This window comes from Ascaphus truei, chromosome 18 (genome assembly GCF_040206685.1).
Source record: "Ascaphus truei isolate aAscTru1 chromosome 18, aAscTru1.hap1, whole genome shotgun sequence".
In the NCBI taxonomy this organism is placed as follows: domain Eukaryota; kingdom Metazoa; phylum Chordata; class Amphibia; order Anura; family Ascaphidae; genus Ascaphus; species Ascaphus truei.
Genome location: NC_134500.1, coordinates 36,046,307 through 36,069,470, shown reverse-complemented (window position 1 = coordinate 36,069,470; position 23,164 = coordinate 36,046,307). Strand labels below are relative to the sequence as shown.

At 51.3% G+C, this 23,164-nt stretch overlaps 1 protein-coding gene across 1 annotated transcript in view; it reads left to right on the top strand.

Moving 5' to 3' along the window:
* The window catches only part of LOC142469153 (uncharacterized), a 31,114-nt gene extending 12,135 nt beyond the window's left edge, over positions 1-18,979 (top strand). Inside the window, exons 2-6 of the mRNA XM_075576096.1 lie at positions 6,288-6,413; positions 6,712-6,945; positions 15,181-15,414; positions 16,229-16,462; positions 17,839-18,979. Of these exons, the coding sequence (XP_075432211.1) occupies positions 6,823-6,945; positions 15,181-15,414; positions 16,229-16,462; positions 17,839-18,066 (819 nt within the window). The 5' untranslated portion in view covers positions 6,288-6,413; positions 6,712-6,822 and the 3' untranslated portion in view covers positions 18,067-18,979. The remainder of the gene's footprint in view (positions 1-6,287; positions 6,414-6,711; positions 6,946-15,180; positions 15,415-16,228; positions 16,463-17,838) is intronic.
* Positions 18,980-23,164: the final 4,185 nt, after the last annotated feature.

Sequence of the window (23,164 nt, the reverse complement as noted above, 5' to 3'; positions counted from 1 at the left end):
CCTGCCAGGAGTGAAAGAAATATTCCACTGCAAAGAATGTTTTTTTTTTTCTGCAAGTAAAAAAGTCTGCCTATGTATCTTGGGAGTAAAACAGGCACCCAAAGTGTGAAGAGTGAATGCCATAATACCCAAAGATGAGACTGAAAATTACTGAACTCAAGCAGAAAAACAAATTCTGTTGCTGAAGCGGAGGGATTGGACATAGCAAGTAAATAGTGTAAAGCAAATGCCTTTGCTGAAGCCAGAAAATGGGCAGCTAGCAAGCACTTTATTTAAAGAAATAGAACCCTGGGAATTTAAAATGGCCACCCAGCTGAAGTCAAATACAGACTCTGTAAAAATAGGGAAGAAAATGTGTTCCTGGTGTAAAGAACCCCACCACACGGAGCAGTGTCCCTTCAGGCCTTATTCAGATGACGAGAGTGAATGCATGCACAGTAATGCTAATATTGTAAAACTTACCCAAGGGAAGAAGAAGTCTACAGAGAGGCCTGTTAGAGCTACGACCTCTACAAGCAAAATATGCCCACCTGTAGGACTACAACCATTTGAGGTTCTAGCAAATACAGTGGCAAGACCTGCAATAGTGCCTCCTGAGGTCAGGAAAAAAATACACCTGATAGCCCCAAAATGGAGGACAAGATGCAGCGTTCCTGTAATGAACCCTACCCCACGGAAGAGTGGCCCTTCCAGTCCGATGAGGAGGAAGACATCTCTTATGGGGAACCCAAACCGAGTCACACCCACAAAACATCCCAAGAATGGTGGGGGTGCCTGAACACGGTACGAACCAAAAAGACCGCTCCCTATGATGACAAATATGATCGGCAGGAGAAAGAGCGGGAGCAGTGGATCACCGAATATTTCCGTCAGCTGTTAAAGTTGCAAGAAAAGCCAGGTGGATCCAGTGACGCTGCTAAAATTTCAAATGAAGATGGAGACCCCATTACCCCTGAGGGGACGGTGTCATCCAAAACAAAAAGGCAAAAAAAGAAAAAGAAAAGCAGTTCTTCACTTACCGTGGAAGGAACAGACACATCTGCAGATCTTGCGGAGGAAAAGGGGGTCCGAAATGCCCTGCAGCCTAGAGAAAATGGAGAAGACGTCCTGCGGATGACCGAATATCCAGAGGGCCCAAGGCAGATGTCGTGTACCCCAAAGAAGTGTCTGTCCGGTGCTAATAGTGAAAAAACCTCAACCAACCATCCCAGGGAAGCGAAGCCGGAACCGCTGAGTGACGATCCCTTGACCAGCCCTGGGGATGCCCTGAAGGTTGCCAGGCATGACTATAATCGGCTCTGGGAAAATAACGTGAAGCTACAGAAAGATGTGCTCACAATGTACTCTTTGGCCAGGACAGAATTGGACAATCTCAAGACTGAGCTAGATACTGCAAACTCTACTATGACCGCCATGAATGAAAAGCAGAGCCAATCTGATAAAATGATGGCTAAGCTGAAGCGGAAGTATGAGGAGGCACTGAAGCAGATGACAGTCTTCCAGCAAGAGATGCACACTCTTCGCATAGAGCTGAATGCCTCACAACAGGAGGTCAACAGTGTTCGGACAGAGGTGGACGTATCTCAGAAGGAGGTTCATACACTCCGCAGAGCACTGGATGCCTCACATCATGAGATCAACAGCTGCCGCACAGAACTGGAAGTCTCCAGAAAGGAACTTCACAGTCTCACTGAGGAGCTTGACATTTCAAAGAAAACTATCCTCCATCTTAACTTAGATCTCAAAGTCTCTCAGAAGGAGCTTCAGAACCTAAACCTGGAGATGGAAGTCTCACGCCAGGAGACAGCCCGCCTCCAAGCAGATGTGCAAAAATGGAAGGTGGACTGCAAGGAGGCCCTGAATAGTACAGAGACTGAAAAAAAGAGAAAATTTAAGATTAAAAAAAGAAAATTCGGAGTTGACAGAACACGTCAAGGGAAAGAATGAAAAGCTGCACGAGCTTAAAGAAATAAATAAACTTTTGTAAGATGAAAAGTTTGAAGCAGAGCACTGACTGCAGAAGGTCTGCGTACGCACCTCCAGTATGCCGAGGAGAAGCAGCAAACGCTGCAGGAAGAAAAGCTGCAGGCTGCTAAAGAGGTACAAGCACTGCAGGAACGTCTGAATACCCAGTACGTTCCCACAGAGCAGTATGAGGAGCTAAAGGCCACGCTGCATGTCTTCAGAGCATCATTGGAGGCGAAGCTTCGATACCAGGTGACTCTGTATGAGAGGGAGCGGGAGAAGGCTCAGAAACTGGAGCAAGAGCTGGAGAGACAGAGAGACTGTTCCATTCCCTTGAGTCAGTACACCAAGGAGAAAACAGACGCAGCGGCAACCTTGACGACAAAAATTACAGAGCTCCAGAATATGAAGGATACACTGATACAGACTCAGAGAAAGCAAAGTGCGCAGATAAATTCCCTAAAAAGAGACTTGCAAGATGCACTCAAACAGAGTGAGACTCTGCAGACCAGTAACTTACGGATTCCTCCAATACGGGAAAAGGTATTGGCTCTGCCCAAGCACCGGTATCCCACAGTAACTAATGCCCGTGAGGACAAGGGTACAGTGAGAGTTGGGGACTCCACGCACCTTCAAAACAAGATTACGAAGTTTGAGCCACCTAAGAAAGCACTAGCCAAACCTGCAGCTGCCCAACAGGCAACAAACAGGGTAGGAGTGCAGAATCAAAGCCAGAAGAATCCTTAGCTGAGGAAGCTGAAAAGATAGGACGTTCTCTGGAAAGGGAGGTGGAGGTGCAACTCAAGCTGAACTGGCGACTCCATGTTGTGGAGGAGGTTCAGAAAGACCGCTTCAAGAGCGGAAAACTCTAAGGGCTAGTCCTAACTGCTCTACAACTATTGACATACAGTTTGTCTACAAAAAGAAGAGTGCCCGACGCAACGGAAATCTCATGACCGCGCACTCGGTAAAAAGACTTTACTTGGAAAAAGTCCTCCTCGAGCGACTGAGGAGTGCTGATCTCAAGCACCTTCGGGAGGAGACAAAAATAAACTGGAGAAAGGGCTCCAATCCCAGTGGGACAGAGGGTTCTCTTCCTCCATCCACTCTCATTCAAGTCACAGAAAGATCTCGAATGAGAGTGGAAGGATGGTTTTTGGACGTGGTAAGCCTGAGCTTCCCACAAACAGGGGAGGTATGTAACAGGGGACTTATCCCTGTTCACAAATGTGCCTCTAATCCAGCAGTGTGGTGGTTACCTGCTGGTAGGCAATTAACTAACACCACCTGGCTGATTACAGGTAGTAGAAAAAGCCTGCCTCTGAGACAGGAAGTAAGACTCCTTAGCTCACACCTGAGCTGAACTAGGAGACAGAGCAGAGATTCGTGAGTCGCACAATTGGGGAGACTGACCAGAGGAACTGCTGTCTTGAGCTGCAGAAGGACTGGACTGTATGCTGATAGCAAGACAAGGGGACCAGACCTCAAAACCTGGACAGACATTGCTGTAGCACACAAAGGTGCTTACCCAGGAGAGCAGAATGGATTTCCCCTACAGCTTCAGGAGAGCAGATAAGACTTTATTTTCCAATGACTGTTGTCTAATATATATATATATATATATATATATATATATATATATATATATATATATATATATATATATATATATATATATATGACTTGGGCTGATGAATAGCTTGGGTAGCCACCCAGTTAAAAGGGGCTGGAATATAAGGATACATATATACCAAAGTGGAGCAGGTTTTGTTTGGCTCACTATTTCGCTTATGTTGATTTTTTGCTGTGTTTAAAGTGACGGGCACAATAAAGCCTTGTTTCAATTTCACCTTACAACAGTCTCCATTGTGTACCTCTGCACATGTCCTATTACAGGGGGGGTTGGAAACAAGCACCGGGGACAGGGGGGGTTTGAAAAAAGAACCGGGGCCTGGGGGGGGGGGGGTTGGGGTTAGAAACAAGCACCGGGGACAGGGGGGGGGGGTTGGAAACAAGCACCAGGGACAGGGGGGGGGGTGTTGGAAACAAGCACCGGGGACAGGGGGGGTTGGAAACAAGCACCGGGGACAGGGGGGGGGGTTGGAAACAAGCACCGGGGACAGGGGGGGTTGGAAACAAGCACCGGGGACAGGGGGGTTGGAAACAAGCACCGGGGACAGGGGGGGGGGTTGGAAACAAGCACCGGGGAGAGGGGGGTTGGAAACAAGCACCGGGGACAGTTGGGGGGTTGGAAACAAGCACCGGGGACAGTTGGGGGGTTGGAAACAAGCACCGGGGACAGGGGGGGTTGGAAACAAGCACCGGGGATGGGGGGGGGTTGGAAACAAGCACCGGGGACAGGGGGGGGGGTTGGAAACAAGCATCTGGGCAGGGGGGGTTGGAAACAAGCACAGGGGAGAGGGGGGGGGTTGGAAACAAGCACCAGGGGCAGGGGGGTGGGGTTGGAAACAAGCACCGCGGACGGGGGGGAACCGATCGCCTGGGAGCCTCCAGTCTTCCCCCCCGTGCGCCTCCAGCTTTCCCCCACGCGCGCCTCCAGCTTTCCCCCACGCGCGCCTCCAGCTTTCCCCCACGCGCGCCTCCAGCTTTCCTCTATGCGCGCCTCCAGCTTTCCCCCACGCGCGCCTCCAGCTTTCCTCTATGCGCGCCTCCAGCCTTCCCCCACGCGTGCCTCCAGCTTTCCTCTATGCGCGCCTCCAGCCTTCCCCGACGCGTGCCTCCAGCTTTCCCCCATGCGCACCTCCTGCCAATTGCGGCAGGATGAGTGAGGCAGCGGCCGGATCAGTGAGGCAGCGGCAGGATGAGTGAGGCGGCAGGACGGGTGAGCTCCCCCCCCCTCCACATGCTACGTGCTGCTCTTGCCCCTCCGCTCCCAGCTCCCCCCTGTCACCGCATGACAGGCCGCGGGACGTGAGATGGGAGGGGGGATGCCCCTACGGTCCCGGCTCCCCCCTAGGCCGCGGGACGTGAGATGGGAGGGGGGATGCCCCTCCGGTCCCGGCTCCCCCCTGTCACTGCGTGACAGGCCGCAGGACGTGAGATGTGAGGGGGGATGCCCCTCCGGTCCCCGCTTCACCTTCTCCCCACCGTTGTCCCCGCTGCCTGCGCAGGAGGAGGGGGGGGGGAGCAGGTGTTGGTGCTGGTGTGTGTAATTGTGTGAGACTGTGTGTGAGTGTCTGTGACTGTGTGTAAGTGTTTGTAAGTGTCTGTGACTGTGTGTAAGTGTGTGTAAGTGTCTGTGACTGTGTGTAACTGTGTGTGACAGTGTGTGTAAGTGTTTCACAGTGTGAGAGTGTGTGAGTGTGTGTAAGTCTGTGTAAGTGTCTATGACTGTGTGAAACTGTTTGAAACTGTGAAAGTGTGTGTAAGTGTGTGTGACTGTGTGTGAGTGTGTGTAACTGTCTGTGATTGTCTGTAACTGAGTGTGTGTGTGTGTGTGTGTGTGTGTGGTGCACTGTGCAGTGTGAGCAATGAGCAGTGTGTCAGTGTGTGCAGTGTGAGCAATGACCACTGTGTGAGCAGTGTGTGTGCAGTGTGCAGTGTGAGCAGTGTGTGTGCAGTGTGTGCAGTGTGAGCAATGAGCAGTGTGTGTGCACTGTGTGCAGTGTGAGCAATGAGCAGTGTGTCAGTGTGTGCAGTGTGACCAATGAGCAGTGTGTGTGCAGTATGCAGTGTGTGTCAGTCTGAGCAGTGTGTGTGCAGTGTGCAGTGTGACCATTGAGCAGTGTGTGTGCAGTATGCAGTGTGTGAGCAGTGTGTCAGTGTGAGCAATGAGCTGTGTATGTGTGTGTGTGCAGTGTGAGCAGTGAGCAGTGTGTGTGCAGTGTGCAGTGTATGTCAGTGTGACCAGTGTGTGTGCAGTGTGTGTCACTGTGAGCTGTGTGTGCGCAGTGTGCGTCAGTGCGACCAATGAGCAGTGTGTGTGCAGTGTGCAGTGTGCAGTGTGTGTGTGCAGTGTGCAGTGTGAACAATGAGCAGTGTGTGTCAGTATGAGCACGGTTCACATCCCGGGCAACGCCAGGTCTCTCAGCTAGTATTACATACTTTTTTGTTAAATCACAATGTATAACTGGACGTGCATTCCCTCTTACCCCCTCCCTCTCTTATCCCCCTCCCACTCCTCTTCCACTCTTCCCCGCCTCCCTCCTGCCCTCACTTACCAGGCTTCGGTAGAGGGGTGGGTGAGAGGGATATTGGAGTGAGAGGGTGAGTGAGACTCAGGAGATATGCGGGAGGAAAGTATGATCATGGATAAATAGACCCAAACAGATTATTATTTAATTTCTGCCTCACTCCTGCAGGTCTTGGGAAAGACATATAAGATACAAGGAAGAGAAGTGGATGTGGACGAGAAAGAAGGAAACATCAATGTGGAGGACGTCTATAACAGCGGCTTTGAGGCTCACTTACCAGGCTTCGGTAGAGGGGTGAGTGAGAGGGATATTGGAGTGAGAGGGTGAGTGAGACTCAGGAGATATGCAGGATGGGCTGTATGAGGTGAAGGTGCTTGAGGGGTGAGCGAGAGGGATATTGGAGTGAGAGGGGGAGTGAGACTCAGGAGATATGCAGGACGGGCTGTATGAGGTGAAGGTGCTTGAGGGGTGAGCGAGAGGGATATTGGAGTGAGAGGGGGAGTGAGACTCAGGAGATATGCGGGAGGAAAGTATAATCTTGGACAAATAGACCCAAACAGATTATTATTTAATTTCTGCCTCACTCCTTCAGGTCTTTGGAAAGACACATGAGAAGAAAAGAGGAGGACAGCTGGCTGTGGACGAGAAAGAAGGAGACATTGATTGGCAGGAACTCTATAACAGCAGCTTTTGGGCTATCAAAATGATGGGCATTACCGAGGTATTGGAGGACTGTGTGACCGAGTCCAGCCTCAGTGATAAAGCCAGTTTGAACGTGCATTTTGCCCCGGACTGGGTGTTGGAGGACGTGGAAAGCGAGGTCGATGTGAGTATTCTGTTCCAGGCGCCGTGTCACTAATGAGTAGGCACAGGAAGCTTAAACTCGTCCCCTTTAAATGCACACGGAGTACTTCTAGTTTCTGTTACTTTATTGGGTGGGGGATAACAGAAACATAAAGGAACTTGCAGGTAGTATTTGTGACAGGAAGCTAAAAAAAGAAAGCATTTTCCAAGGGCGCCGTGGAAGATATACGCGTTCTCACTACTGGTGCTGGGAGTAAAAGAACGCACATTTTCCTGTGCAGACAGGAATAACAATGGGGAATACTAGTACACAAAACATAGCAGGGGGAGAAGTCTTATTAACCAGCTCAAGTTTGAGCAGAGGGAGGTTGCCAAGGCAACTGGCAGAAGCTAAGGGAAACCACAGGGGGTAGCAACATTGTTGCAACTACACAGAGGAGCTGGCAGCCTCAGAACAGGGAAAGAACATGCAACTGGTTCGAGAACAGTGAGGATTAAGGCTGAGTCCATGGTGACTCAGCCCGTGCGGAGGCGCGTTGAGGCTGAGGGAAAGCGGGTGCTTTCCCTGGCCTTGGTTAGCGCGCCGTCCGGGGGCGGGCCAGTGACGTCACGGAGCTGGTTCGCCCTCAATGGGCGAACCGCTCACGTGACCGGCCCTGCGCTACCGTGAGCGCTTGAATCTAAAATTTTCTTAAGACCCACGCTTCCGCATGCTTGCGGAAGCGTGCGCGAGCCCCTGCTAAAGCCGCTCTCATTGCGGCTGCAGGGGCTCACTGGTAATCGTGAGCACGCCTCAGCACGGGCGCTGACCATGCCCGAGGCCTTAGGCTGCGTCCCCACTAGCGTTGAGCGAGCGGCGCTTGCGCGGTTACTTACATATATAGCTAAGTTAAGTAAACAAAAAACCTATACTTTCCCGCGCGCTCAACTACCCGCAATGCCCCCCCCCTCCCGCGCACGCATACAGGCAGGACACCCGGTGCTCATGCTTGAAGCGCTCTCCAAGCATGAGCGCGCTGAGCACCAGGGGGGACTCATTCTAAGGAGGTGGACAACGGAGACAACATTGTGGACGCGGTCACTGAAGACACTGGCCAACGATGTTGCTGAAGAGGTTGAAGACCTGGTCATGGAGGACACTGGATGTTACCTTCCTGGAGACAATGAAAAGGAGAGTCACCTTCTCATTCCCCGTGGAGGAGCCAGCAGACCAGGAGCTGAGCTTCACTCTCTCATATCACGATCTACAGCAGCTTCTAGTGTGTTACATGGATAGGGTGACCAGATTTTGAAAATGAAAAACCGGGACACATTTTTTATATATATATATATATATATATATATATATATATATATATATATATATATATATATATATATATATATATATATATATATATATATATATATATATATATATATATATATATATAACAGTTTATTTATTGTAGTACACTTATACTTTACTACCATTAGAGAGAGTGTGTGTGTGTGTGTGTGTGTGTGTGTGTGTGTGTGTGTGTGTGTGTGTGTGTGTGTGTGTGTGTGTGTGTGTGTGTGATCATGTGAATGATTCTGAACCCATTAACCAGTGTCTGGATGCCCCCTCTTCACAATTTCTAAAAGCAGCAATCCTGCCTGGGATCTTACCTGATCCGCAGTCCCTCAAGGTACTATACTGGAGGGGAGGTGTTCCTTACCTGTCTTCCTATGTCTCCCGCGTGAAATTTGAGTCAGATCTGGAAGAAAGCAGAGTAGGTTACTTCGGTGTAGGTATACGGCAGTTAAGATAAGACAGAGGGTGAGGGAGACAGGGAGGGAGGGCGAGGGAGGGAGACAGGGATGGAGGGAGACAGGGAGGGAGGGCGAGGGAGGGAGACAGGGAGGGAGGGCGAGGGAGGGCGAGGGAGGGAGGGAGACAGGGAGGGAGGGCGAGGGAGGGAGACAGAGAGGGAGACAGGGAGGGCGAGGGAGGGAGACAGGGAGGGCGAGGGAGGGGACGGAGGGAGAAAGGGCGAGGGAGGGAGACAGGGAGGGCGAGGGAGGGAGAAAGGGCGAGGGAGGGAGACAGGGAGGGAGGGCGAGGGAGGGAGACAGGGAGGGAGGGCGAGGGAGGGAGACAGGGAGGGAGGGCGAGGGAGGGAGACAGGGAGGGAGGGCGAGGGAGGGAGACAGGGAGGGAGAGCGAGGGAGGGAGACAGGGAGGGAGAGCGAGGGAGGGAGACAGGGAGGGAGGGCGAGGGAGGGAGACAGGGAGGGAGGGCGAAGGAGGGAGACAGGGAGGGAGGGCGAGGGAGGGAGACAGGGAGGGTGAGGGAGGGAGGGAGGGTGAGGGTGAGACAGGGAGGGAGGGTGAGACAGGGAGGGTGAGACAGGGAGGGAGGGTGAGACAGGGAGGGAGGGAGGGTGAGACAGGGAGGGAGGGTGAGGGAGGAGGGTGAGGGAGGGAGGGAGACAGGGAGGGAGGGAGACAGGGAGGGAGACAGGGTGGGAGGGAAGGAGAGAGACAGGGTGGGAGGGAAGGAGGGAGACAGGATGGGAGACAGGGTGGAAGGGAAGGAGGGAGACAGGGTGGGAGACAGGGTGGGAGGTATGGAGGGACACGGGGTGGGAGGGAAGGAGGGAGGGAAGGAGGGAGACAGGGTGGGAGACAGGGTGGGAGGGAAGGAGGGAGACAGGGTGGGAGGGAGACAGGGTGGTAGGGAGACAGGGTGGGAGGGAGACAGGGTGGGAGGGAAGGAGGGAGACAGGGTGGGGGAGAGAGGGAGGGAGAGAGGGGGAGGGAGAGAGACACACACCCACACACACTGACACACACACACACACAGATACACACACCCCCCACTGATACACACACACACACACACACACACACACTGATACACCCCCCCCCCACTGATACACACACACTGATACACACCCACCCACTGATACACACCCACACCCACTGATACACACCCCCACCCCCACTGATACCCCCCCCCACCCCCACTGATACCCCCCCCACTGATACCCACACCCCCCCACTGATACACACACACCCCCCCACTGATACACACACACACACCCCCACTGATACACACACAACCCCCACTGATACACACACAACCCCCACTGATACACACACCCCCCCCCACTGATACACACACACACCCCCACTGATACACCCCCACACACCCTGATACACACACACCCCCACTGATACACACACCCCCACCCCCACTGATACACACACACACCCCCAATGATACACACACACACCCACTGATACACACACACACACCCACTGATACACACACACACTCCCACTGATACACACACACCCCCCCACTGATACACACACACACACCCACTGATAAACACACACACACCCACTGATACACACACACACACACACACTGATACACACACACACACCCACTGATACACACACACACACTCACTGATACACACACACACTCCCACTGATACACACACACACCCCCACTGATACACACACACACACACCCACTGATAAACACACACACACCCACTGATACACACACACACACCCACTGATACACACACACCCACTGATAAACACACACCCACCCACTGATACACACACCCACCCACTGATACACACACCCACCCACTGATACACACACACACATCCACTGATACACACACACACACCCACTGATACACACACACCCACCCACTGATACACACACACACCCACTGATACACACACACACACACACTGATACACACACACACCCACTGATACACACACACACACACCCACTGATACACACACACCCACTGATGCACACACACACACACACACTGATACACACACCCACCCACTGATACACCCACCCACTGATACACACATACACACACACACACACACACACACACACACACAGATACACACACACACACACACACTGATACACATACACACACTGATACACATACACACACACACACACATACACACACACACACATACACACACACACACACACACCCACACCCACAGATACACACACTGATACACCCCGCCTCCCCCTGCACCGCCCACCAGCCCCTGCACCGCCCGCGACCGCGCAGCAACCACTGCCCGCCCCCGACCCCATCTCCCACACCAAGAGGACGGGGGGAAGTGAGCGCCGGGGGGCAAAGCTGTGAGCGCCGGCGGGGCAAAGCTGGGAGCGCCGATGGGCAATGGTGGGAGCGCCGATGGGCAAAGGTGGGAGCACCGGGGGGGCAATGGTGGGAAAGCCGGGGGGGCAATGGTGGGAAAGCCGGTGGGGCAATGGTGGGAGCGCCGGGGGGGGGCAATAGAGGGAGCGCCGGGGGGGCAATAGTGGGAGAGCCAGGGGGGGCAATGGTGGGAGCGCCGGGGGGGGCAATGCTGGGTGCGCCGGGGGGGGCAAACGTACAAGGTGGTACAAAGACAGGCACACCCCTGCTACCACCTCCTATTACCCCCCCCTGGCTGGGACCCGGGACAGAAGGGGGACACTCACCGCGCACAGAGGAGCCGGGTACGGGAAGACACGTGTGCTCTGCACAAAGCGGAAGTCCTGCCCCCAGCTTCCTCTGACCTGCCTGCAACCAATCCCGTGCGGGCCGCCGGCATTCTAAGTCCCGCCCCCGGCATTCTCCTTCATTCAGTCCCCAAGGCAGCATTCACACACACACATACAAAATACTTACAGGCCGCCGCATTCTCCTCACCGCTGCTGCCTCGCAATACCGGGACAAAAACCAGGACGACTTAAAACCGGGACAGGACACAAAAAAACAGGACTGCCCGGTAAAACCGGTACGAATGGTCACCCTATACACGGAGAGACATTTCCCAAACAGACACATTCATTATTCACTGCTCCCCAACATCAGGCGTTATCACCCAACACATATACCCTGCGCACGTCACAGGACGGTATTAACAGCATAAAATAACGCTCCCAAGTAAATTACACACAAAATGATTCTGCAAAGCAGGTTTTATAACAACGTAAAGGGGAAATGAAAGGGATTTTTATCTCTGGAAATGGTTGTGGTTAAGTGACTCAAACAGTTTGATAATGTACCTGGTATAGTGATCGGTACCAAAAGATACAAGCAGATATACAGAGCCCAGATTCCCATGTTGCTGGTGCTGTGTGATTGGGGGAAGCTTAGATCCAGTTCTAACAAGACGTCTATGTTCTCTTTTGGAATTTTTAGGCGTTGGACCAACATCTGGAGGAAGACGCGGTACCACTGCCGTGTGTTCCGGAATATTTCCCTGCGTATAACACACTGCAGGCACAGAACATAGTGATGTAATGCTTTGTAATGCAATATAATAACATGCAGAACATGTGTAACAAGCCCCTCTAGTAGCAAAGCATGTGTGTCCCCAACAAAGACGGTAAGTATTATAGGGGCGCGCGGGTCCCTTATCCCATTAGCGCAGCTGTGCGTCTGCGCACTTTCATAGAAGCAAAGATGCTGAGCGAGTAACATCAACACCTTGCTCATCACATTTATTCTAATAGTGTAAAATGATTATGCCAGTCAGCCCCTCACATATTACACGTGTGTGATTAAAAGGTCCCCAGCAGGAACCCACATCCTCTTGGGATTTTCTCTCTGTCCTACTAAAGCGGGTTTTCAGTTACTGTGCGTGAATAGGAGGGGGCTCACTTGTAGGAAGCACATCACCTGGAGTACCTTAGGTGACAGGGTCCATGACCGACAGGGTTAGGCTCCGTGGTGCCACGGGGAGGTTATTTAAATCCTGTGCAGGGGTAGGAAGTCAGTCGGTGCACTGCCACAAAAGTTCTCAGTCTGGAGCTGGCTGTCGGCTCCAGGCCTCGGCCCGCTCCTGTGTGGCATCTGGCTACAGCAGCAGCTTCAGCAGCTCGTGGGGTTGGACTGTCTGCGTGCGGAGGATTGGGAGGTGCCGGAACAGCGCATGCGCAGTGCAATGCTGCCGGACTGAGGAGGTCTGGCCTTGGGTGGCTCTGGTTGAAGTTCGGGGATCCACCTGTACCCCTGGGAAGCGCTGGTGCTGTGCCACGAATTGCTGGGAGTTAAATAGAGGGCCTTGGCCCCTGTGTTTTGTAATATTGATTAGTTTCCCATCCCAGTGGGGTATATAGGTGGAGTTTCCACTTGTGCTCCCGCTGGGATGTGGGGGAGAGACCCCTACTTATATCCCAATCGGATGGGGAGGCGAAGACCCCACTTTTACCCTCTGGGATGGGGGATCAGAGATGGAATGGGAAGAAAAGAGACCCACTTGTACCCTCATTGGGATGGGGGTAAGGGGCAGAGGCCCAATTTGCATCCCCACATGGATGAGGGGGGCAGAGGCTCCACTTTGCCTCAACTGGGTTGGAATGGGATTAGAGATTCCATGCATACCTCATCTGGGATGAGGGAGTCAGAGACCCCTACTTTAACCCAAATAGAATGTGGGGGTGGGGGGAAGAGACCCCACTTATATCCTCGCTGAGATGGAGGGGTCAGAGATGCCACCTATACCCCTTCTGGGATGGGGTGGAGTAGAGCCCCCATGGTGGGGTAGAAAACGCTCACTTCGTATAGAAATTCGAAAATTCTTGTGCAATTTCTTTTTCATTCTATGTGGTTGGCCCTGCTTTTGTTCGGATTACTGGGATTTGAGATTTAACTCTCAGACCTCTAAATTTGCTGGCCAACAATCTATCTGCCTTGTTTCCTTTGTCATAATATCTTTGGTCTGTCCACCTTAGTGCTCTCTCTACCTCGTCAATTTGGATTCATTTTAAGTCCATTATAGTTTTTTCTAGTAATTTAAGGAGCTTTTTTGAAGGTTTATCTTTATGTTGTTTTTCTAAGGAAACTAATTTTTCAGATATTTCCTTGGATTGTTTTTGGTTCTCTTTTTTTTTGTATGCTGCAATGGATATCAGCTCTCCTCTAATCGATGCTTTGTGTGCCACCCATAAAATAGCTGGTGAGGACACAGAGTCTTTAAGTTCAAAATATTCTGATAATTTTTGTTTGATCGCCCTCTCTATCTTTTGCGAATTTAACAAGAGAGTCGTTCACTTTCCAGAATATCTACTATGTTTTTGGAATGGCAGAGAAAGCACTAGTTCAATGGGAGCGTGGTCAGACCATGATATAGACCCTATATTAGACTGGGCGGATACCTGGAGAATATTTTTGGTACCCAGAAAATAATCAATCCTCGAGTAGGTCTGATGTGGGGCTGAGTAGAAAGTGTAATCCCTTTGTCCCTGGTGCTGAGATCTCCATATATCTGTGATAAATTTCTTACAATTTTTTGAGTCTGTCTAGACTGGATTTCCCCAGGTATTATAGTAGGGACAGAGGGGGGGTTGGGAACAAGCACCGGGGACAGAGGGGGGGGGGAACCGATCGCCTGGGAGCCTCCAGCCTTCCCCTGCGCGTGCCTCCTGCCCAATGCGCCATTCTCGGCCACTCCCCCCCCCCCTCCCAACCTGGGACGGAGTGGAAGCGCCAACCAAGCTTACCCTGCGCACACCTCCTGTCACAGCCCGGCAGTCTCGTGCCCACCCCCAAAGCTGCCAACTTCACACCCGCTCAAGGTAAGTCACCCACTCACTGTTTCCCCTCAGCCACTCTCTCCCTCCACCCACTCACCCACACATTGTCTCCCCCACCCAGTAACCCACCCAGCCTGTCAGTCAGTCAGTAACCCACCCAGTCAGTAAAGGGTCCGTAAAACATTCACAACCCCACCCAACAATTATTAGGTATTCACATCACGGGCAACGCGGGTCTCTCAATATATATATTGTGTGTGTATATATATTACATAATTTTTAGTTAAATCACAATGTACAACTGAGCGTGCACTTCCTCTTACTCCCCTCCCTCTCTCATCCCCCTCCCACTCCTCCCCCTCCCTCCTGCCCTCACTTACCAGGCTTCGGTAGAGGGGTGAGTGAGAGGGATATTGGAGTGAGAGGGTGAGTGAGACTCAGGAGATATGCAGGATGGGCTGTATTAGGTGAAGGTGCTTGAGGGGTGAGTGAGAGGGATATTGGAGTGAGAGGGTGAGTGAGACTCAGGAGATATGCGGCAGGACGGGCTGTATGAGGTGAAGGTGCTAGAGGAGTGAGTGAGAGGGATATTGGAGCGAGAGGGTGAGTGAGACTCCGGAGATATGCGGGAGGAAAGTATAATCTTGGACAAATAGACCCAAACAGATTATTATTTAATTTCTGCCTCACTCCTTCAGGTCTTGGGAAAGACACATGAGAAGAAAAGAGGAGGACAGCTGGCTGTGGACGAGAAAGAAGGAGACATCGATTGGCAGGAACTCTATAACAGCAGCTTTTGGGCTATCAAAATGATGGGCATTACCGAGGTATTGGAGGACTGTGTGACCGAGTACAGCCTCAGTGATAAAGCCAGTTTGCACGTGCATTTTGCCCCGGACTGGGTGTTGGAGGACGTGGAAAGCGAGGTCGATGTGAGTATTCTGTTCCTGGCGTCGTGTCACTAATGAGTAGGCACAGGAAGCTTAAACTCGTCCCCTTTAAATGCACACGGAGTCCTTCTAGTTTCTGTAACTTTATTGGGTGGGGGATAACAGAAACATAAAGGAACTTGCAGGTAGTATTTGTGACAGGAAGGTAAAAAAAAGAAAGCATTTTCCAAGGGCGCCGTGGAAGATATACGCGTTCTCACTATTGGTGCTGGGAGTAAAAGAACGCACATTTTCCTGTGCAGACAGGAATAACAATGGGGAATACTAGTACACAAAACATAGCAGGGGGAGAAGTCTTATTAACCAGCTCAAGTTTGAGCAGAGGGAGGTTGCCAAGGCAACTGGCAGAAGCTAAGGGAAACCACAGGGGGTAGCAACATTGTTGCAACTACACAGAGGAGCTGGCAGCCTCAGAACAGGGAAAGAACATGCAACTGGTTCGAGGACAGTGAGGATTAAGGCTGAGTCCATGGTGACTCAACCCGTGCAGAGGCGCGCTGAGGCTGAGGGAAAGCGGGTGCTTTCCCTGGCCTTGGTTAGCGCGCCGTCCGGGGGCGGGCCAGTGATGTCACGGAGCTGGTTCGCCCTCAATGGGCGAACCGCTCACGTGACCGGCCCTGCGCTACCGTGAGCGCTTGAATCTAAAATTTTCTTAAGACCCACGCTTCCGCATGCTTGCGGAAGCGTGCGCGAGCCACTGCTAAAGCCGCTCTCATCAGATATGCGGGAGGAAAGTATGATCATGGACAAATAGACCCAAACAGATTATTATTTAATTTCTGCCTCACTCCTGCAGGTCTTGGGAAAGACATATAAGAAGAAAGGAAGAGGAGAGGTGGATGTGGGCGACAAAGAAGGAAACATCAATGTGGAGGACGTCTATAACAGCGGCTTTGAGGCTATCAAGGCGATGGACATTACCGAGGTATTGGAGGACTATGTGACCGAGTCCAGCCTCAGTGATAAAGCCAGTTTGCACGTGCATTTTTCCCCGGACTGGATGTTGGAGGACGTGGAAAGCGAGGTCGATGTGAGTATTCTGTTCCAGGCGCCGTGTCACTAATGAGTAGGCACAGGAAGCTTAAACTCGTCCCCTTTAAATGCACACGGAGTCCTTCTAGTTTCTGTAACTTTATTGGGTGGGGGATAACAGAAACATAAAGGAACTTGCAGGTAGTATTTGTGAGAGGAAGGTAAAAAAGAAAGCATTTTCCAAGGGCACCGTAGAAGATACGCGAACTCACTATTGGTGCTGGGAGTAAAAGAACACACATTTTCCTGTGCAGACAGGAATAAGCAATGGGGCAAACTAGTAACAAAACATAGCAGGGGGAGAAGGCTTATTACCCAGCTCAAGTTTGAGCAGAGGGAGGTTGCCAAGGCAACTGGCAGAAGCTAAGGGAAACCACAGGGGGTAGCAACATTGTTGCAACTACACAGAGGAGCTGGCAGCCTCAGAGCAAGGAAAGAACATGCAACTGGTTCCAGGACTGTGAGGATTAAGGCTGCGTCCCCACTAGCGCTGAACGGGCGGCGCTTGCGGCGGTTAATTACATATATAGCTATGTGTAAGTTCCCGTTCATGCTGTGCGTGCGCGCTCATGTGCGGGCTCACACGCTCATCTGCGCTCGCCGCTTAAGTAAACAAAAAAACTATACTTTCCCACGCGCTCAACTACCCGCAATTCCCCCCCCCCTCCCACGCACTCGTACATGCAGGACACCCGGTGCTCATGCTTGGAGCACTCTCCAAGCATGAGCGCACTCAGTGCCAGCGGGGACTCATCCTAAGAAGGAGGTGGACAACGGAGACAACATTGTGGACGCGGTCACTGAAGACACTGGCCAACGACGTTGCTGAAGAGGTTGAAGACCTGGTCATGGAGGACACTGTGGATGTTAACTTCCTGGAGACAATGAAAAGGAGAGTCACCTTCTCATTCCCCGTGGAGGAGCCAGCAGACCAGGAGCTGAGCTTCACTCTCTCATATCACGATCTACAGCAGCTTCTAGTGTGTTACATGGAGAGACATTTCCCAAACAGACACATTCATTATTCACTGCTCCCCAACATCAGGCACTATCACCCAACACATATACCCTGCGCACGTCACAGGACGGTATTATCAGCATAAAATAACGCTCCCAAGTAATTACACACAAAATGATTCTGCAAAGCAGCGTTTATAACAATGTAAAGGGGAAATGAAAGGGATTTTTATCTCTGGAAATGGTTGTGGTTAAGTGACTCAAACAGTTTGATAATGTACCTGGTATAGTGATCGGTACCAAAAGATACAAGCAGATATACAGAGCCCAGACTCCCATGGTGCTGGTGCTGTGTGATTGGGGGAAGCTTAGATCCAGTTCTAACAAGACGTCTATGTTCTCTTTTGGAATTTTTAGGCGTTGGACCAACATCTGGAGGAAGACGTGGTACCACTGCCGTGTGTTCCGGAATATTTCCCTGCGTATAACACACTGCAGGCACAGAACATAGAGGGCGATTGTGACGAATATCAGAAGTCACCTGGCTGTTACTGCTGCATATGGACAGTGAGACCAAAGAGATCCCTATTCAGTTCCATCAGGAGATGGATCAGCAAAAGGAGAAACAGAGTTGTTCCCTTTTAAAGCAGCTGCAGGATCGAGTCGACACTAAGACCGTCAGAGACATCATGTTTTCGATATAATCCCCTGTGCTACAGGGGTCTGTAATGCATTGTAATAACAATGCAGAACATGTGTAATACAATAACATGCAGAACATGTGTAACAAGCCCCTATAGTAGCAAAGCATGTGTCCCCCCAACAAAGACTGTAAGTATTATAGGGGCGCGCGGGTCCCTTATCCCATAAGCGCAGTCGCGCGTCTGTGCACTTTCATAGAAGCAAAGATGCTGAGCGAGTAATATCAACACTTTGCTCATCACATTTATCCTAACGGTGTAAGATTATTACGCCAGTCAGACCCTCATATATTACACGTGTGTGATTAAAAGTCCCCAGCAGGAACCCACATCCTCTTGGGATTTTCTTCCTGTCCTACTAAAGCGGAGTTCCTGTCACTGAGCGTGGATAGGAAAAGGGCTCACTTGTAGGAAGCTCATCACCTGGAGTACCTTAGGTGAGAGGGTCCATGACCGACAGGGTTAGGCTCCGTGGTGCCACGGGGAGGTTATTTAAATCCTGTGCAGGGGTAGGAAGTCAGTCAGTGCGCTGCCACGAAAGTTCTCAGTCTGGAGCTGGCTGTCGGCTCCAGGCCTTGGCCCGCTCCTGTGTGGCATCTGGCTACAGCAGCAGCTTCAGCAGCTCGTGGGGGTGGGCTGTCTGCGTGCGGAGGATTGGGAGGTGCCGGAAAGGGCGCATGCGCAGTGCAATGCTGCCGGACTGAGGTCTGGCCTTGGGTGGCTCTGGTTGAAGTTCGGGGATCCACCTGTACCTCTGGGAAGCGCTGGTGCTGTGCTACGAATGGCTGGGAGTTAGGGCCTTGGCCCCTGTGTTTTGTAATATTGATTAGTTTCCCGTCCCAGTGGGGTATAGGTGGAGTTTCTCCCCCACTTGTGCTCCTGCTGGGATGTGGGGTAGAGACCCCTACTTATACCCCAATCGGATGGGGGGGTGAAGACCCCACTTTTACCCCCTCTGGGATGGGGGATCAGAGATGGAATGGGAAGAAAAGAGACCCACTTGTACTCTCATTGGGATGGAGGTAAGGGGCAGAGGCCCCATTTGCATCCCCACATGGATGAGGGGAGGGGGGTAGAGGCTCCACTTTTCCTCAACTGGGTTGGAATGGGAAGAAAAGAGGAGGACAGCTGGCTGTGGACGAGAAAGAAGGAGACATCGATTGGCAGGAACTCTATAACAGCAGCTTTTGGGCTATCAAAATGATGGGCATTACCGAGGTATTGGATGACTGTGTGACCGAGTCCAGCCTCAGTGATAAAGCCAGTTTGCACGTGCATTTTGCCCCAGACTGGGTGTTGGAGGACGTGGAAAGCGAAGTCGATGTGAGTATTCTGTTCCTGGCGTCGTGTCACTAATGAGTAGGCAGGCACAGGAAGCTTAAACTCGTCCCCTTTAAATGCACACGGAGTCCTTCTAGTTTCTGTAACTTTATTGGGTGGGGGATAACAGAAACATAAAGGAACTTGCAGGTAGTATTTGTGAGAGGAAGGTAAAACAGAAAGCATTTTCCAAGGGCGCCGTGGAAGATACGCGCGTACTCACTATTGGTGCTGGGAGTAAAAGTACGCATATTTTCCTGTGCAGACAGGAATAACAATGGGGCAAACTAGTAACAAAACATAGCAGGGGGAGAAGGCTTATTAACCAGCTCAAGTTTGAGCAGAGGGAGGTTGCCAAGGCACCTGGCAGAAGCTAAGGGAAACCACAGGGGGTAGCAACATTGTTGCAACTACACAGAGGAGCTGGCAGCCTCAGAACAGGGAAAGAACATGCAACTGGTTCGAGGACAGTGAGGATTAAGGCTGAGTCCATGGTTACTCAGCCCGTGCGGAGGCGCGCTGAGGCTGAGGGAAAGCGGGTGCTTTTCCTGGCCTTGGTTAGCACGCCGTCCGGGGGAGGGCGAGTGACGTCATGGAGCTGGTTCGCCCTCATTGGGTGAACCGCTCACGTGACCGGCCCTGCGCTACCGTGAGAGCTCTAATCTAAAATGTTCTTAAGACCCACGCATCCAAGCGTGCGCGAGCCCCTGCTAAAGCCGCTCTCATTGCGGCTGCAGGGGTTCACTGGTAAGCGTGAGCGCGCCTCAGCACGGGTCAGCGCCTAAGCGCTGACCATGCACGAGGCCTTAGGCTGCGTCCCCACTAGCGTTGAGTGGGCGGCGCTTGCGCGGTTACTTACATATATAGCTATATGTAAGTGGCCGCTCACGCTGTGTGTGCGCGCTCATGTGTGGGCTCACGCACTCACCCGCGCTCGCCGCTTAAATAAACAAAAAACCTATACTTTCCCACGAGCTTAACTACTCGCAATGCCTCCCCCCCTCCCGCGCACGCGTACATGCAGGACACCCGGTGCTCATGCTTGGAGCACTCTCCAAGCATGAGCGCGCTCAGCGCCAGCGGGGACTCATCCTAAGAAGGAGGTGGACAACGGAGACAACATTGTGGACGTGGTCACTGAAGACACTGGCCAACGACATTGCTAAAGAGGTTGAAGACCTGGTCATGGAGGACACTGTGGATGTTAACTTCCTGGAGACAATTAAAAGGAGAGTCACCTTCTCATTCCCCGTGGAGGAGCCAGCAGACCAGGAGCTGAGCTTCACTCTCTCATATCACGATCTACAGCAGCTTCTAGTGTGTTACATGGAGAGACATTTCCCAAACAGACACATTCATTATTCACTGCTCCCCAACATCAGGCATTATCACCCAACACATATACCCTGCGCACGTCACAGGACGGTATTATCAGCATAAAATAACGCTCCCAAGTAAATTACACACAAAATGATTCTGCAAAGCAGCGTTTATAACAATGTAAAGGGGAAATGAAAGGGATTTTTATCTCCAGAAATGGTTGTGGTTAAGTCACTCAAACAAGCTTAGATCCAGTTCTAACAAGACGTCTATGTTCTCTTTTGGAATTTTTAAGCGTTGGACCAAGATCTAGAGGAAGACGTGGTACCACTGCCGTGTGTTTTGGACTATTTCCCTGCGTATAATACACTGCAGGCCCAGAACATAGAGGGCGATTTTGACGAAGATTAGAAGTCACCTGGCTGTTACTGCTGCATATGGACAGTGAGACCAAAGAGATCCCTATTCAGTTCCATCAGGAGATGGATCAGCAAAAGGAGAAACAGAGTTGTTCCCTTTTAAAGCAGCTGCAGGATCGAGTCGACACCAAGACCGTCAGAGACATCATGTTTTCGATATAATCCCATGCTACAGGGGTCTGTAATGCATTGTAATAACAATGCAGAACATGTGTAATACAATAACATGCAGAACATGTGTAACAAGCCCCTATAGTAGCAAAGCATGTGTGTCCCCAACAAAGACTGTAAGTATTATAGGGGCACGCGGGTCCCTTATCCCATAACGCAGTCGCGCGTCTGTGCACTTTCATAGAAGCAAAGATGCTGAGCGAGTAATATCAACACCTTGCTCATCACATTTATTCTAACAGTGTAAGATTATTACGCCAGTCAGCCCCTCACATATTACACGTGTGTGATTAAAAGGTCCCCAGCAGGAACCCACATCCTCTTGGGATTTTCTTCCTGTCCTACTAAAGCGGGGTTCCTGTTACTGAGCGTGGATAGGAGGGGGCTCACTTGTAGGAAGCACATCACCTGGAGTACCTTAGGTGACCGGTTCCATGAACGACAGGGTTAGGCTCCGTGGTGCCATGGAGAGGTTATTTAAATCCTGTGCAGGGGTAGGAAGTCAGTCAGTGCGCTGCCACGAAAGTTCTCAGTCTGGAGCTGGCTGTCGGCTCCAGGCCTCGGCCCGCTCCTGTGTGGCATCTGGCTACAGCAGCAGCTTCAGCAGCTCGTGGGGTTGGACTGTCTGCGTGTGGAGGATTGGGAGGTGCCAGAACAGCGCATGCGCAGTGCAATGCTGCCGGACTGAGGTCTGGCCTTGGGTGGCTCTGGTTGAAGTTCGGGGATCCACCTGTACCCCTGGGAAGCACTGGTGCTGTGCCACGAATGGCTGGGAGTTAAATAGAGGGCCTTGGCCTGTGTTTTGTAATATTGATTAGTTTCCCATCCCAGTGGGGTATATAGGTGGAGTTTCTCCCCCACTTGTGCTCCCGCTGGGATGTGGGGGAGAGACCCCTACTTATACCCCAATCGGATGGGGGGGGCGAATACCCCACTTTTACCCCCTCTGGGATGGGGGATCAGAGATGGAATGGGAGGAAGAGAGACCCATTTGTACCCTCATTGGGATGGAGGTAAGGGGCAGAGGCCCCATTTGCATCCCCACATGGATGAGGGGAGGGGGGCAGAGGCTCCACTTTTCCTCAACTGGGTTGGAATGGGATTAGAGATTCCATGCATACCTCATCTGGGATGAGGGAGTCAGAGACTCCTACTTTAACCGAAATAGAATGGGGGGGGGGGAAGAGACCCCACTTATATCCTCGCTGAGATGGAGGGGTCAGAGATGCCACCTATACCCCTTCTGGGATGGGGTGGAGTAGAGCCCCCATGGTGGAGTAGAAAACTCTCACTTCGTATAGAAATTCGAAAATTCTTGTTCAATTTCTTTTTCACTGTATGTGGTTGGCCCTGCTTTTGTTCGGATTACTGTGATTTGAGATTTAACTCTCAGACCTCTAAATTTGCTGGCCAACAATCTATCTGCCTTGTTTCCTTTGTCATAATATCTTTGGTCTGTCCACCTTAGTGCTCTCTCTACCTCGTCAATTTGGATTCGTTTTAAATCCATTATAGTTTTTTCTAGTAATTTAAGGAGCTTTTTTGAAGGTTTATCTTTGTTGTTTCTCTAAGGAAACTAATTTTTCAGATATTTCCTTGGATTGTTTTTGGTTCTCTTTTTTTTTGTATGCTGCAATGGATATCAGCTCTCCTCTAATCGATGCTTTGTGTGCCTCCCATAAAATAGCTGGTGAGGACACAGAGTCCTTGTTCAGTTCAAAATATTCTGATCATTTTTGCTTGATCGCCCTCTTGCGAATTTAACAAGAGAGTCGTTCAGTTTCCACGAATATCTACTATGTTTTCGGAATG